Source organism: Danio aesculapii, chromosome 3 (genome assembly GCF_903798145.1).
Source record: "Danio aesculapii chromosome 3, fDanAes4.1, whole genome shotgun sequence".
NCBI classification, from domain to species: domain Eukaryota; kingdom Metazoa; phylum Chordata; class Actinopteri; order Cypriniformes; family Danionidae; genus Danio; species Danio aesculapii.
Window position 1 is genome coordinate 35,070,567 of NC_079437.1, and position 14,972 is coordinate 35,085,538.

Consider the following 14,972-nt stretch of genomic DNA (forward strand, 5'->3'; position numbering starts at 1 on the left):
TTTTCTCCGGGTGCTCGGGCTTCAAGAGGGGTCTGGATGCAGACTTGGTGCAGTTGCAAGGTGAGCTGCATGCAATGATTTTTAATGCTCACACTTAACCAACAATAGAGAGAGAGAATTTTGAGTTTATTGCTATATTAGCCTCTATGGCCATGTCATGGCAAAAAAAAAGGATCAAGTTTACCACATTTTATAAATATCACTTTTCTATAGACCATTTCAATGTGGTCATGTCATTGGCCCATTCTCCTTCTCCTGAGTAAATCTTTATGTGCGAGTCTTGTGTGTCCCATCTTCTGTAAATAATCTCCTCATGTCTTGAGTTAAAAATTATTTTTTTCCTATTTTTCCTTATTTTTTGAGCACTGATTTCATTCTGCTTACCATTTGTTAAAAATGTAGCCTTACAATAGAAAGACATGTGGTATAGGTAAATTGGACAAGCTAATTTGGCTGTAGAGTGGAAATTTGAGTGTGGTTGAAGCAGGAAGGGCAACCTCTGTGTAAAACAATTGCCAGAGAAGTTGGTGTTCATTCAGCTGTGGTAACCTCTGATAAAGCAGGGAATAAGCTGAAGGTGAGTGAGTGAGTGAGTGAGTGAGTGAGTGAGTGAGTGAGTGAGTGAGTGAGTTGTATTTACATGTGTTCACCAAAAGCATCATCATTGCTATGAAAAATCCCTTGTGTGTGCAAGGACACTTGGCATTAAAATTAATTACACACAAAATACCCCACATCCCCACCCATTGTCTTCTCAGGTTGGCAACCTAATTTATCACAGGCTTCCGAATCTTATTTACTATTTACGTAAAACATTCCTACATGGTTATATATACACACCATTAATTAGGGATACGTTAGTACATTAGGCTACCAACTGATTGTACTATAATTATGGGTTTGTTTGTTTTTTATATAAAAATCTGAAGAAAAACAGAAAAAATAATAATAGGGAATATATATATATATATATATATATATATATATATATATATATATATATATATATATATATATATATATATATATATATATATATATATATATATATATAATTTTAAAAAGCTATTTAAGGTCAGCATTATTTATTACAAATTAACAGTTATTTTGCCACACTAGATATATGGTTTTGTAGTAAAACTGGTTAAATAAATGGTCATCAATCTGCTAAAAAGCATGGTACTACATTATTACCATTTAAAAAATAAACATGGTTTATTTTCGTAGTCAAAAAAAAATTAGCCAACTAAACAATTCTGCTTTCATACTTTCTAATTTCACAGAAGTTTTGTATTCCGCATATAGATAAAGTTGTCTGTAAATATCTCTGTTGAAGTGTTGGACTTTGGTACTTCTCCATAACTTTTAAATATGCACAAAGCAATCGCTCTTATTTTGTGATTTACACAAAGTTACCTTTACTTGCTTTTGACGCCAGGGAGCTCTGCATTTTATTGACGCCTTCGTGTGCTTTGGGTTTTTAACAAAAGATGAGGCGGGGTCAGAAAAAATTAAATCATCTGATTGGCTAAAACTGACAGTAGACATGAGGAAAACACAGCGATGCGGCCTCTGATTGGATGAGGGGTTTGTATCAAAGTGAAAATATGCGCCTCGAGCCCTTTACTGTTGCCAGGGCGTCAATGGCGGAACTCCGCGGCAGAAGTTAATATGACACAAGACAGGATCGCTTAAGGTACTGTTGAAAATAACCGCTTATGTTTTTGCTACACTTTATTATTCATTGCTTAAATATTCGGTCTCTACATAATCATGTGTATGGGTGGAGTTTAAAGAGCTTACTGTAAAACTCTGAAGAGCAAATGTGATGAGTGTTAGTGTGGCGATCCTCGCTGAAGAGCCTCATGAACTGCTGCTGCTGCTTTAGGAGTTTCAAAATAACTATTTATCTATTTATTTTGTGAGTTTTTAAAAGCTTATTTTTATATTTAATTTAAGATATATTTAGTAATCTCATCTCCCTCTTTATTTTCGTTAGTTTTGGACTTGTTTATTCCTCCTGAGTGTTCACGATGCATCAATATGGTCCATAGAGAATTACTGCACGTTTACATAACTGTCCTCTAATACTCTAATGTTTTTATGTAAGAGCATAACTGTAAAGCTGATGGATGAGCAATAGTTCTGGGAGTTTATAAATATTTGTTTCTTTCTTTAAATGTGTGTTATTATCTTAATCTCTTTAAGAAGAGGGCCCTTTAAACAGTGGCCCTTATCAGTGAACTGTCACAGATTGTGAAGTAGGACACATGATCAAAGACATCTCAATCTGGAATTCACAACATTGTCTTTTGGCAGCAGTTTTTTTTCTATTGAATCTAGGTCATCCACGTCCCTCTGAAAGTTAGCCAGTCCTTTGCCGTTCTCCCTGATGGATTCACTTGTGGGAAACCATTCTGGAGGAGCAATATGTAATCGCTCGTCTTAATGCGCTTTGCCTCGATTGCTAACCTCAGTCTGGATGAGAGCCCTGCTGCTAAATCGGAGGATTAGACTATGATTTTGAAGACACCCCTCCCTTTCCCTTGATCATCAAATGGCGAAATCTCCCAAATATACTGCAGTTGCAGCTCATGACATTTTTATGCATCTATCATGAGTGTTGAAATTCACAGGCTTGTTGGTGCAGGTCACAGATTTGTTTTTAGGTATGTCATTCACACGTGTATAAATGAAAGGGTGTTTTTGAGAGCTTCATTCTCTGCTCGGTGCATTGAGGTCATCATCTTTGTGTTAAATGAGGTTAAACTGAATGGCTTGCAGGACAGAGCTGCGGATCCACCTGTCTTGTTTTTGTGTTCGCATACATGAATAAACACATAGACAACTGTTCTTTCCCTGCACAGTGACACTAGTGTTACACAGGCTCTATTGTGCTGAAGTTAAAGGGATAGTTCACACAATAATTAAATTTTACTCACTCTTTATTTGTAACAAACCTGTTTGACTTTCTTCTGTTGAACACAAAAGGAAATATTGTAAAGAAAGCTGAAAGGCTGTATACATTCACTTTTATAGTAGGAGAAAGAAATGTTATGGAAGTCAATTTCCTCAAAATATCTAATTTCGTGTTCAACAGAAGAAAGAAAGTCAAACATGTTTGGAACATGTGAAGAGAGAGTAAATGCTGATGACTTAGAACTTTCAGTTTTGCCTGAACTACCCCTTTAAGGTGTAGCTTTAGTTCGCGGGTAGTGTGTACGTTTCTTCTGAATTCAAACCAAAGAAACTACAGTTACTTTCACTTCATCTTTTACGGAAGTGGATTCAGCGTAGCATGCTAGTCTTAGAACAGAACAGTTGTACAATGAAAGCGTTTCACTGGCATATTTGCATCTATTTCTTTATCTTATTTTCTTAAACCAGTAACTCTACTGGTTTTGCTTTAAGTTATGGCCCAACAAAGCAAACATTTTTATTATTATTAATGGGTCAGGGAAAATGTTTTTAAAGCATAAAGTAGGATAATGAAATTATTACTTTTATTATTAAGTATTTTCGTTTCACCCATATTCAGACATTAATATTTACTTTGATGCTGACACAAAAATAGGTGTTGTCTTTGATGATAAAATTACTATCTGAATCATTCATTCATTTTCCTTCGACTCTTAGTCTCTTTATTCATCAGGGGTGGCCATACCCGAATTAACCCCCTAACTTATCCTGCATATGTTTTACACAGAGGATGCCCCTCCAGCTGCAACCCAGTACTGGGAAACAGCCACACACACTCAATGGCCAATTTAGTTTATTCAATTCACCTATACTGCATGTCTTTGATTGAGGTAAAGTTGGTTTTATATTCGCACATTCACTCACTCAACAGTGACATTGACATGCTCTCTACACTCAAAAAAATGGTATTTGCTCAAACTACTTATTTTTAAGCACAATTTTTAGGACAACTTTATTGTTTTGTGTTCAATCAACTTCAATTTGTACAAACTAATAAGTTAACTTAATTTCTTCATGTTGTACAGTGTGTATTGTTTACCATGGTACTATGAATATTCACTCTGAAATCACATGCAAGTTTAACTCCAAATCTGCATTAGCACTATTTATTTGACTGTGAACAATGTTGTACTTTGATAGTCATTGGCTGCTAATTTGATTTCACTATTTAACATTAGCAAGGAATACTTTTCTGAAATTATATTAAGGACAAATGCCAAATTTTTGAATATAAATCCAATTTTGCCTCAACATGTCTTTGGACTGTGGGAGAAACCGGAGCACCCAGAGGAAACCCACTCAAAGATGGGGAGAGCATGCAAACTCCACACAGAAATGCCAACTGACCCAGCCGAGGCTCAAACCAGCGACCTTCTTGCTGTGAAGTGACAGTGCTAACCACTGAGCCGCCATGCTGCCCCTATTATCTGAATTATAAACATTAAATATGAAATATTTATCATTTATCAGAGCTCATTTATCAGCTTAAAACTGATATTATTGTTATAACTCTAGCCCTCTGGGTAAAACACACCAAAAAAAAAAAAAAAGTTTATTGGCTTCACTAAAACCAATCATATCCTATTGTATTAAACAAAGCTAATCAACTCAACATGTAACAGATTGCAAAAAAAAAAAAAAAAAAGTTATATATACATACATACATACATACATATACATATATATATACATACATATATATATATATATATATATATATATATATATATATATATATATATATATATATATATATATAAACACACACACACACACACACACACACACACACACATTAACAACCACAAAAAGAAATCCACACTACAAACACAAAAGCAGTAGAAATATAAGGAAAAGCAGCAGTCTTATCTGTTGATGATGAAAGATGCTATTCAATGTCCAGTCTCCAGAGCAGATGCAGGGTAAATGCCTCTGAAATACTAGATTTGTGCTCTAAATCCCAAAGTCCTTTCTCCTTAGGGCAAAAAAACAAGAAATAAAATAATCCAAAACAAACAAACAACCAGTTCATTGATAAGTGTTTGCAGTGAAGTCTATTCATCTTTGGAGGTTGAAGCAATAGTTTATTCTCTTAGTTGAGAACAAACATTATACATTATATAAACATTATATGTAAAGTTTTTTGTGACAACATACCAAAAAAATGTAATGAGAAGCCATGCCCCTTCCTCCATTACAGAACTTCTTCTTCTTCTTCTTATAGGGATTACAGAATTTCTACCACCCTCACCTGTTTATATCAGTGGGAGTAGCTCATCGGTGCCCCTTCAGGCAGGGGGTGGAAACGAAAAAATGAACTTGACAGGTTTAAAATCACTTTATCGTCCTTGTTGTGATTGCCATTAATGGAAAAGTTCACTCAGAAATGGGAATACTTTATCATTTACTCACCCTCCACTTGCAACACTAGGAGTTTCTCTCCTAAAGTTATTATGAAGAATAAACAATTCCATAGTATTATTTCCCGCCTTGCTTTGGAAGTCTGTGACTATGTTTCATGGGCATTAATAATCAAATTATGTCAGCGTCAATAGCCTAGTGGTTAAGTGCGCTAACATATAGCAGCATGATGCTTATGGTGACCTGCGTTCGATTCCTGGCTTGAGGTCCTTTGCCGACCCTTCCCCTCTCTCTGCTCCCAGTGCTTTTCTGCCTGTAACCTTCACTGTCCTATCCAAATTAAAGGTGAAAAACCTGAAAAAAAAATAAATATAAAAAAAAAATCGAATTATTTGCCCTAATTTGAATAAGCCAATAGTATGATTAAGGCGTTTACATGAGCTATTTAAATGTTCCTTTCATGATCCCATTTTACATGTAATTCCGGGTGATTCATTTTTAATTTGTCGACTTAATCTGCAGTTTGGCACTTTCACTTTCATTTAGGAACATTTCATGCATGCCCCCCGTGACAAACAAAACAGTGGATGTGAGTATGAACTGCTGGAAGACTGTTGTTTTAATGGAATATGATACTGCATGCCGTATGGGCAAAAAACCCTCCACATTTCATGATGCAGGTGTCTGTTGTCCTTCACTGACTCAGTACATGCAGAGAATAGTGTCAAACAGTCGTGTGTGTGTGTGTAGACTATCCTGTCGCAAAATGTAGCGAAAATCCTACACAACGGTAATAGTTTGATTAAGTGTTACATGTACTGCACTCCAATAATGCGACTAAAATCGGCATACTTCACATGTCATAATTCGGTTTCTGATTAGTTCGATTATGACTTCAGTCAAATTAAGATAATCAACAAATCGCTGTTTACATGGTAGACTCTTAATCAGAGTATTGTCCTCATCGTATTACGATTGGATTACAGGTATCCATGTAAACATACTCAGTTATTAACGTTAATTACTTGGTGACCAACATTCTTCAGAATTTCTTCTTCTGTGTTGTAGAGAATTTATGGGGAACGATTTCTCCCTTTTAAAATTTGCGAGTATATAGTTAGTTAGTTAGCTATTGTTTTTAAAGTGTGCATTTGGCACTGGTTGTGTACTCTGCAGATTCATCTGTGAATCATTTTTGGGTCGAGAAGTGTTGAGTTTTTATACCTAATCCTGAAGTATAGCACAGACAGAGCAATGTGCTGAGTGTCACACAGATTAATGTCATCCTATCAAAAACTGTGGCTCGCACTGTTGTGCTGCTGTTTGAGTCACTGCCTCTATTTATCAGCATGAGTTTACAGCACACACACACTTTTCATGAGGTGTTTTTTGGATGCATGTAGCCTTCAGGCCAGTGATTCATTTTCATGACTATGGTGATATTTGCACTGATATAACATTTGACATGGATGTGGTTTGTCAAGGTTATAGCGTCTCAGGCTTTTAGTCATAACTAGACTCCACTGGTTCATCTGTTTTAGCAGAACTTCAACAGATAAGGCTGCGAACGTTGTTATGATTCAAAGCACGCTTCCTTTACGTTGCATGGTCTATCATGATGTAGAAATGATGGCCGGATTTTTGTTTTATAATGTCATTGTTAATTTTTTATGAGCACTGACCATTAGAAACAGGCTTGTGTGGAATTTCATACTCCTGTTTTTTATTATTTTAGCTTTGTTACTGTGACATTTTCCGAAATGGGTGTGTTTTGACTTCAGCCTTTTTGTCTAATGTTTTCCATAGTGAAACATCCAGTCACACAAAAACATTCTCTCTATCAGTGGAAATGTTTTCTTGCACTTTACCTTGGTATTTGTGATACTTTTTCAGAGGTCAACAAGGATGTCAATAGAGGCAGAGGCGTTGCTGCAGGAGGCAAAGGAGAGCATAGAAGCGGCCCAAAACTACAGAAGTGAACTACAGCAGAGACTGCATGGACTCAGTCAGGCGCGCAAACAGGTACGAGTCTCTGCACTGCCACTGAAAGAATCAATCAGTGTCAGCAAAAGCAGTTGGTGTTAGGCTGGATATAAGTGTTTTGGCGAGATTTGCTGATTGCATTTGTGTAAGAGTTGAAAATGGAGACGTGAAGTCGGCCTGCTCATGTAATGTTTGCATACCTTTGTCACAGATGATGTTGATTAGATGCAGTATTTGTCAAATGCACAGAGTTTCAGATATTTTCATGCAGCTACAATAACACTTTGCATTCAGTACTTTATGCATGCCTTTAAGGGACTTGTGTAGAAGTCAAAAACACGTGGTGGCTTTTAAGTGAACTGTATACAGCAACTTATTGCTCATGCTTGCACTCGTGCACTTGTACTGTATAGAGTCTGATTTATACTTCTGCATCGAGTGATCACCGTACCCCATGGCTCATACCTTGCACATGGTAGTAGGCAGTAGGGTTTCCATGTTCCACTGTGTCGAGTTTGTTTGCTAGTGTTTGGGTTTTATGCTGCAAATGTCTGAGATGCCATTTTAGAAGTAGTTCAAACTCTCGGTGCATTTCAAATGGCACTTCGGAGTGCATACAAACATGGCCGCCATATTGAAGTATTACTCCAATCTAAAGTGCTCAAAAAAAAGTGGAAATTTTTCAGGGCCATTTGAGATGAAAGATTATGAAGGATACAACTTGTAATATTTCCTTTTGCTTACTTTATTTATACTGTCGTTTTAGTCATTAAAAAGTCAAAAAACCTTACAAAGACCTATTATTAAACCACTGTTCACAGACACTCAAGTTGTCTTCACTCAAAATATACACCATAAATCATGTTTAAGAAATCGAATCATGAATCAAACATATATTCATACACATATCATTTCTTAAATTTGGTCAATTTGAATCGACAAAAACAAACCAGTTAAGCAACAAACTTTCCATTAATTTTTGTCATCACACACAAAAAATAGGCCATGATCCTATAAGCAGGGAAGATGTTGGTGTCACACACTGTGTTTAATTCAGAAGGGCTCATCCCTACGCTCTTATCCCTTTAGAGGGACCTCCGAGGGATTAGGCCGTAGGGATGAGCCCTTAGAATGGATCCCACACTCACACTCATTCAGGGAAAAAAGAGGCGGGAAATGGTGAATGTTCAACAAGTTTGATCATAAAATAAACTCAAAACAAAAGTGTCAATCTTGAGTTCCTCTGTGGCACTTGACACTTGTACAGCCCACCGAGCCTACCTAATCACAGATCTTGTTCTACACGTCGTCTGGACATGTAGTTGCATTTTTTTGGAGAGATGCTTGTCAGGGTGCTGTGAAGGCTACTCATCTGTGTGGTGGCTACACTGGACCTACCATGTGGAATAGACACAGATTTAGAAATTGGAAATCGAAAGTTAACATTTATTTTGAAAACGCACATCACTCTGTGCAAGTTAATCCACAGGAAAAAAACAATGTTTGTTTTGGTAATCTTCAATCAAAGCCTGACCATTTGTTTCCACGTGTACAGTGGCAGTCTCTGCTGATGTCAAAGTATTCTTAATCACTCGTACCATCTTACCGTTAGTTTGCTACGAGGAGACGATGCGCAAAAAGAAAGCCCTGCCCCTACTCAATATTCCATTTGGAGTGTACATCAGCATACTGAAATATAAGTCTCAGCAATTTTCATTTCACTCACACTTTAATAACTGAGTGTTATTCAATGTACCGTGGAGTGTTTTTCATTCTTTGATTATAAATTAAATTAAGTTTGGAATACCTTTGCGGTGCCATATTGATATCAAACATTCAGATCTCGTCTACACTACTGAGAGCGACGTTTTAATGAATATGTAAATATGTGCTGCACTCCTTCCTCTCAATAACATTGTAAACACACAAATAAAAGGAAAACCGTAAGAAAACAGCAGCAAATAAATCATTTAATCAAAGCATTATGGATAAGTTCACACAGGCTCTGAAATTCACCGGCATCATCTGAGGTGATTAAAAGTCTACATTATATCTGAGACTAGATCCTGCTATGTAAGACTATAGTATGAGAATTGATCCATTTGCTTTGCATGATGCACTCACGTTACAGTACAGAGTAGCCCATTCAGCATTATACATTAAAAGCATATTTTATATGTGTCATAGTGTGGAAAAGAGTTTTATCCTTTTGATCTTTCCAGCAAAAAAAAAAAAAAACTAATTCTTCACATAATTATAAAAAAAAAATCAGTCAGCAGACTTTCATGGATAACCTAGGAAGACAAGGAACATTTTGTTTTGTTGCATGCTGTACATAAATTGGCAGACAACAAAAATTATTTCTCTTTTAAAACAGCGCCTGTATTTAAAAGAATTTGTGAGATTTGTGAGCATCAGCTGAGCCAAAAGGGACAGAATAAACACAAAGCACACGTCATCATTGCAGATCTATTGTGAAACGGCTGTGTCATCACCAGAGCTTGTGCAGCTGCTCTGGAGAATCTGCGCAGAATGGGCCAACTGCTATCGAATCCCACTTTGGTAGCATCCTTCAGTGAGAATATTTCTAACTAGCATGCTCTGCTTTAAATTAGGTGTGATTGGTCTGCACAGTGGGCCTCACGGTGGCGCAGTGGGTAGCACAATCACCTCACAGCAAGAAGGTCGCTGGTTCTAGCCTCGGCTGGGTCAGTTGGCATTTCTGTGTGGAGTTTGCATGTTCTCCCTGTGTAGGCTTGGGTTTCCGCCGGGTGCTCCGGTTTCCACCACAAGTCCAAAAACGTGCGGTATATAGGTGAATTGCGTACGCCAAAATTGTGCGTAGTGTATGTGTGTAAATGGATGTTTCCCAGTGATAGATTGCAGCTGGAAGGGCATCCGCTGGGTAAAACATATGCTGGATAAGTTGGGGGTTCATTCCACTGTGGCGACCCTAGATTAATAAAGGGACTAAGCTGAAAAGAAAATGAATGAATGAATAGAAGAAATAATTTAACTAAAATTACGAAGTGTGGTCAAAAAACAGCTGAGTTTAGTCCAAACACATGTCCTATTCTTATGCTTCAAAAAGGATACATACATCTCTAAAACCCAACAGGTGGACAAATTTAAACATAATATGCATAGAATATGCTTGATTATGATAAAAAATGCTTATAATAAATAATACGGCATTATACAAATGCAAATTGTGATGAATAAACTGAAAATAGCCCCCTGACATGAAGAAAACATGGAGGTAGTGGTTTTTTTATATGTAGAAAGTAACTTTTTTTGTAACTTTTTAATCCTTTATTTTTTTTTTGATGTAAAGATATTTGTATATATTATGTACATTTTGTGTGTGTTAAGCAATGTGAATGCTTTTGGACCTGCATGGACTTATTACTAGCTCGCTTTACGCTAGACATTAGACCAGCTTTCAGTTGATCAGTGGGGCAGTCTATTTCAGTTTCTCAAAATAGCAACGCACCAGCAATGCGCATAACACACCTCCTTTTTAGACCGGAACACCCATGAGTCAACAAAGTGGTGCAAATGGAGTTACTATTTAAACAACGCGGCGCAAAATGTGAAAATTAGGGTTGTGCTGGTCTGAAAATAGCAACAAATCGCACCAAACATGTCTTGCACTTTATTGCAACGGGTGTATGATAGGGCCCTTAGTGCTATTTTAAGTTCTTTTTTTATTGTATTTTATCAATACATTTTAGTATTTATTAATATTTGATTGATTGGATTTATATATTCAAATATGTTCGTTTGATAGTAGTCATTTTTTAAATTTCCAGCTTTAATTTAAAAAAAATTCTGTTATCTGTTGAGATGAAAACAGATTTACTCACCATGTCTGCTTAGAACGCAGAGCTACAGTCATGCCAAACCCATAGAGCCAATAATGAAATTACTATTGATTTCTCCCAGCGTGCACTATTGCCTAAAATAACACAACTACCTCATCAAACACCCTGTTAAAAATGCCAGAAGCCATTCCGCCTCACAAAAGGTAGTGGTTCCCTACACGGTTACCAAATAATGTACCATATGTGGGTGTTTTTGAGAGAGCCGAGGGTAAGCGATACTCCCGCTGTCTTTGACCCTCTGCGCCAGGAAGCCTGTTGGTCAGCAGCACAGAAGGGCTGATTCATGCTGCGCGTCTCTCAGGGTGGCTGTAGGAGGTAAAGCCGGCCTGCTGCTCGCTGTTATCTACAGACTTTTGCTTCTGGCATCTTACCCAACTTCCTCCTTTCCCCCACCTCCCAGAATGCCTCATTCAGAGCATAAACAAAGCTGTAATTTCCTGCGCTTCATACAAGACAGTAAACTCAGAGAATGTTCAACCTCATGTATCCTCAGCAAGAGAAAGCTTTAAAGATAATTTTGAGGACTGGCGAGTGCATGACGGTCCATTGGGCTGTGATTTAACCTCACAGCAAGTGCAGCTGTCTGAGCGAAATCCCATATGCGCATCCCATCTGATATGACCGTATCGCATACTCCATTATTCACAGGATGTAATTAGTAAATTACAGTAAGAGATACTTGTTTTGTTAAATTTTTATTTCCATATGCTCTGATGTTAAGATGTAGAAAATGTTTGTAATTGATAGTAAATTTGGCAGCTAATTACACTGTAAAAATGCATAATTCATTCATGTTGACCCAACACAAATCAATTGAGTTAACTTAACACTTTTAACAAATTTATGTGGATTGAACATAAAAAAATTAAGTTGTCCCAATGAAATATCAAGAATTGTGTTGTTTTAGCTCATTTTAGCTCAAAGAGTTTGAACAAGCAAAACATTTTTTTTTTGAGTGTACAAAGACGGCAGCAAACTGATTTTCTAGAAACTGAATTGTAAATAATGACATTTAATATATGGGTTTTATTTAACTAAATAGTTTTATATAAATGTATTCACTTAAAATTAAATGTTTTAGGTTTGCTTTCTTCGGTGATAAAATTTAGCTTTTCAGTAATCAAAGAACAGCATTATATTGGGCATTGATATGTAGCTGAAATTTGCTTTCTCACATTTAAGGGATAGTTCACCCAAAATGAAAATGTTCACGTGTTTCTAAACCTTCTTCCTTCTGTTGGGCACAAAATAAGATATTTTGAAGAATGTTGGTTACTGGTAGCCATTGACTTGCATGTGTGAAAAACCCAACACAATTTTACGGCAATTCGTAACTTTTTAATTTAGATTTGCTTCTCACAGGTTTGAAATATACTTGCGGTTCTAACCGGATTGAAACGCACCTTTTACCCACAGCACATATTTAGTTAACTATATGCCATAAACAAAACATAATTAGATTTTTAACACTGTTTTTATTATTATCTGTTTTAAACTTTTTGTTTTTAATGGGTTAACGAAAAAAAGACTGTTGAAATAGATAAAAAGATGCATTATTTCTCTTTTATGCTATTTCTCTTATAAATGCTATTAAAGCATTTTAGATGTATAAAATATGTATATTGACATCATCAAATTAATAAAATATACAGCAAATGAGAAATAAATGACTTAAAGGAATAAAACTGACAATATCTCAAAAAATTATAATAATTACAACAATAAAACGTGTAGATTATTTAAATAAGACAAATGAGTTGATTTGCCATTTCTAATGGTGTATAAATATTCTGCAACCAATTTAGATGTAATTTAATCTTCGCCGAGTTTAGATTAAAGAATTAATTATTTAATATCTCTCCCACAGCTGTGTGCATAAATATAACGACAGCTTAGAAAATGAAAGCAAAACTAAATCTTGGACATTTTAGTAGATTTAGAAACCCCAGCTGGACACAAAAAGGTGAGGGTCTCTGTGGGTCTGCAGAGCAGTATAAAACGGAGGAGAGATTTTCCACTACTTAATAGCTCGTGGATGTTTGTTTATATTGTGCGCATACAAAAAAGTGTAAAGGGTTTATGATAATAGTAAAAAATAAAAGTGTCACTAAATATAATTTGGCGGCCGTTAATATACCTGGGCAGCCCACCCAAGTAGTCTATGTGTGGGAAGCATTGTGGTTAATTCGTATGAATTCATACAATCTCATTTGTACAGTTTAGTACGATTTGCTTATCCCCCAATGAGGGTTGGGTTTAGGGGTGGGGTTGGGTACCACACCTCCTTTTTAAAATCATAAATTTTTCATACGACTGAATTCGTACACTCAAAAAAAAATAACTCATTGGATGAACTCAATTTAATTGAGGGCAGGACTTTAATCCAAAAGAATTGTTTAGCACCAACAAGAAAACAATATTTACACAATTAAATGCAATTGAGTTGGTCCAACATGATTTTATCAAATAAAAGTTTACATACATTTGTATTGTTATTTAACTTTAACTTATGTGTCGTACATTTTGAAGTCTCTTAGTTTTATTTACAGTTATCCTAAATGATCTAAAAGAGCCATTTTTAAACATATTTCATGAGTTACTTATACATTTGATTGAGACTCAGATTGATCTCAGAACTAATTTTAGGACATTATTGCTTACTGAGCGAAGTAACAAACTGCATTTTTGCTAATTAAGCTGCCAACACTCAAAGCATAGGTGCTTCTACAAGGTGGTAACCTTGGAACCTTTTAAAATCTTCAAATTAAAGTGAAGATTAAACTCTAACAAGTCTTTCTATTTACTTTAAAAGTAATATTATTTGTTTAATGTCATCATTTCCCTCTCTTAAATCAATCCCACGCAATTCAATCCCACGCAAAGCATGCTGGGAACTACAAATCCCCTAACCAGGTAGTTGGACCAACACAATTCCTTCATGTTGTCCCAAAACAAAACGCTTAAGTTAACTTAATGGTTTACGAATTTCAGTGGACTGAACATAAAACAAATAAATTGGCCAAAAAAATTACAAGAATTGTTTTATTTCAGCTCCTTTTAAACAGGTAGTTTGAACAAGCAGCAATATTCTTTTTTTTTTTTTTGAGTGTACGAATTAGCCACTAATCTGACAAAACGTAAAATAGTTTCCTCGTGAGATCAGGCTTAAAAAAACGCTAAGTCAATTTCCAACATTCCTCAGAATATCTTCTTTTGTGTTCAACAGAAGAAATGAGTAAATAAATGACAGAACGTTCCGTTTTGGGTGAACTGTGCCTTTAATGTCTTTGAATTTGGCCAATATCCACACTCAGAACAAGCCAATCTGAATTTACAAATTTGCAGACATGCACAAAAAAAGAATTCCAAGCATTTTCTAGTATGTGCAGCTGTCTGAGTGCCATCTTGTATGTGCATCCCATCTGACCATATCACACGCTCTGCTATTCACAGCGGTGGCACAACATTTATCTTGCTTGAGCAGATCTACATTCAGGCTCAAAACTCGTGGTATATTAAAATAAGCTTCCCGGTCAGTGTCTGAACTTTATGTTGCATCTTTAACATGAGCTGTTTTGAATCTACTTCCCCTTTAATTTGTTACACTTGGTCTCAGCCACTGTGGCTTCCTTAAAAACCTAAAAGTGGCCTCTGTTTCCCACAGCCGGTCATCTATGAGCCAGACTGCAGACAGCAGGAGACTAATATAAGGTTATAGGAAACACGTAATCAAATGCTGTGTTTGATGCACAATAGTGATGAATT

General features: G+C 36.1%; 1 protein-coding gene across 1 annotated transcript in view; it reads left to right on the forward strand.

The window, feature by feature from the left end:
- The first annotated feature begins 1,612 nt into the window (after window positions 1-1,612).
- The window catches only part of crlf3 (cytokine receptor-like factor 3), a 40,143-nt gene continuing 26,783 nt past the window's right edge, over window positions 1,613-14,972 (forward strand). The window contains exons 1-2 of the mRNA XM_056453848.1: window positions 1,613-1,696; window positions 7,234-7,362. Of these exons, the coding sequence (XP_056309823.1) occupies window positions 7,246-7,362 (117 nt within the window). The 5' untranslated portion in view covers window positions 1,613-1,696; window positions 7,234-7,245. The remainder of the gene's footprint in view (window positions 1,697-7,233; window positions 7,363-14,972) is intronic.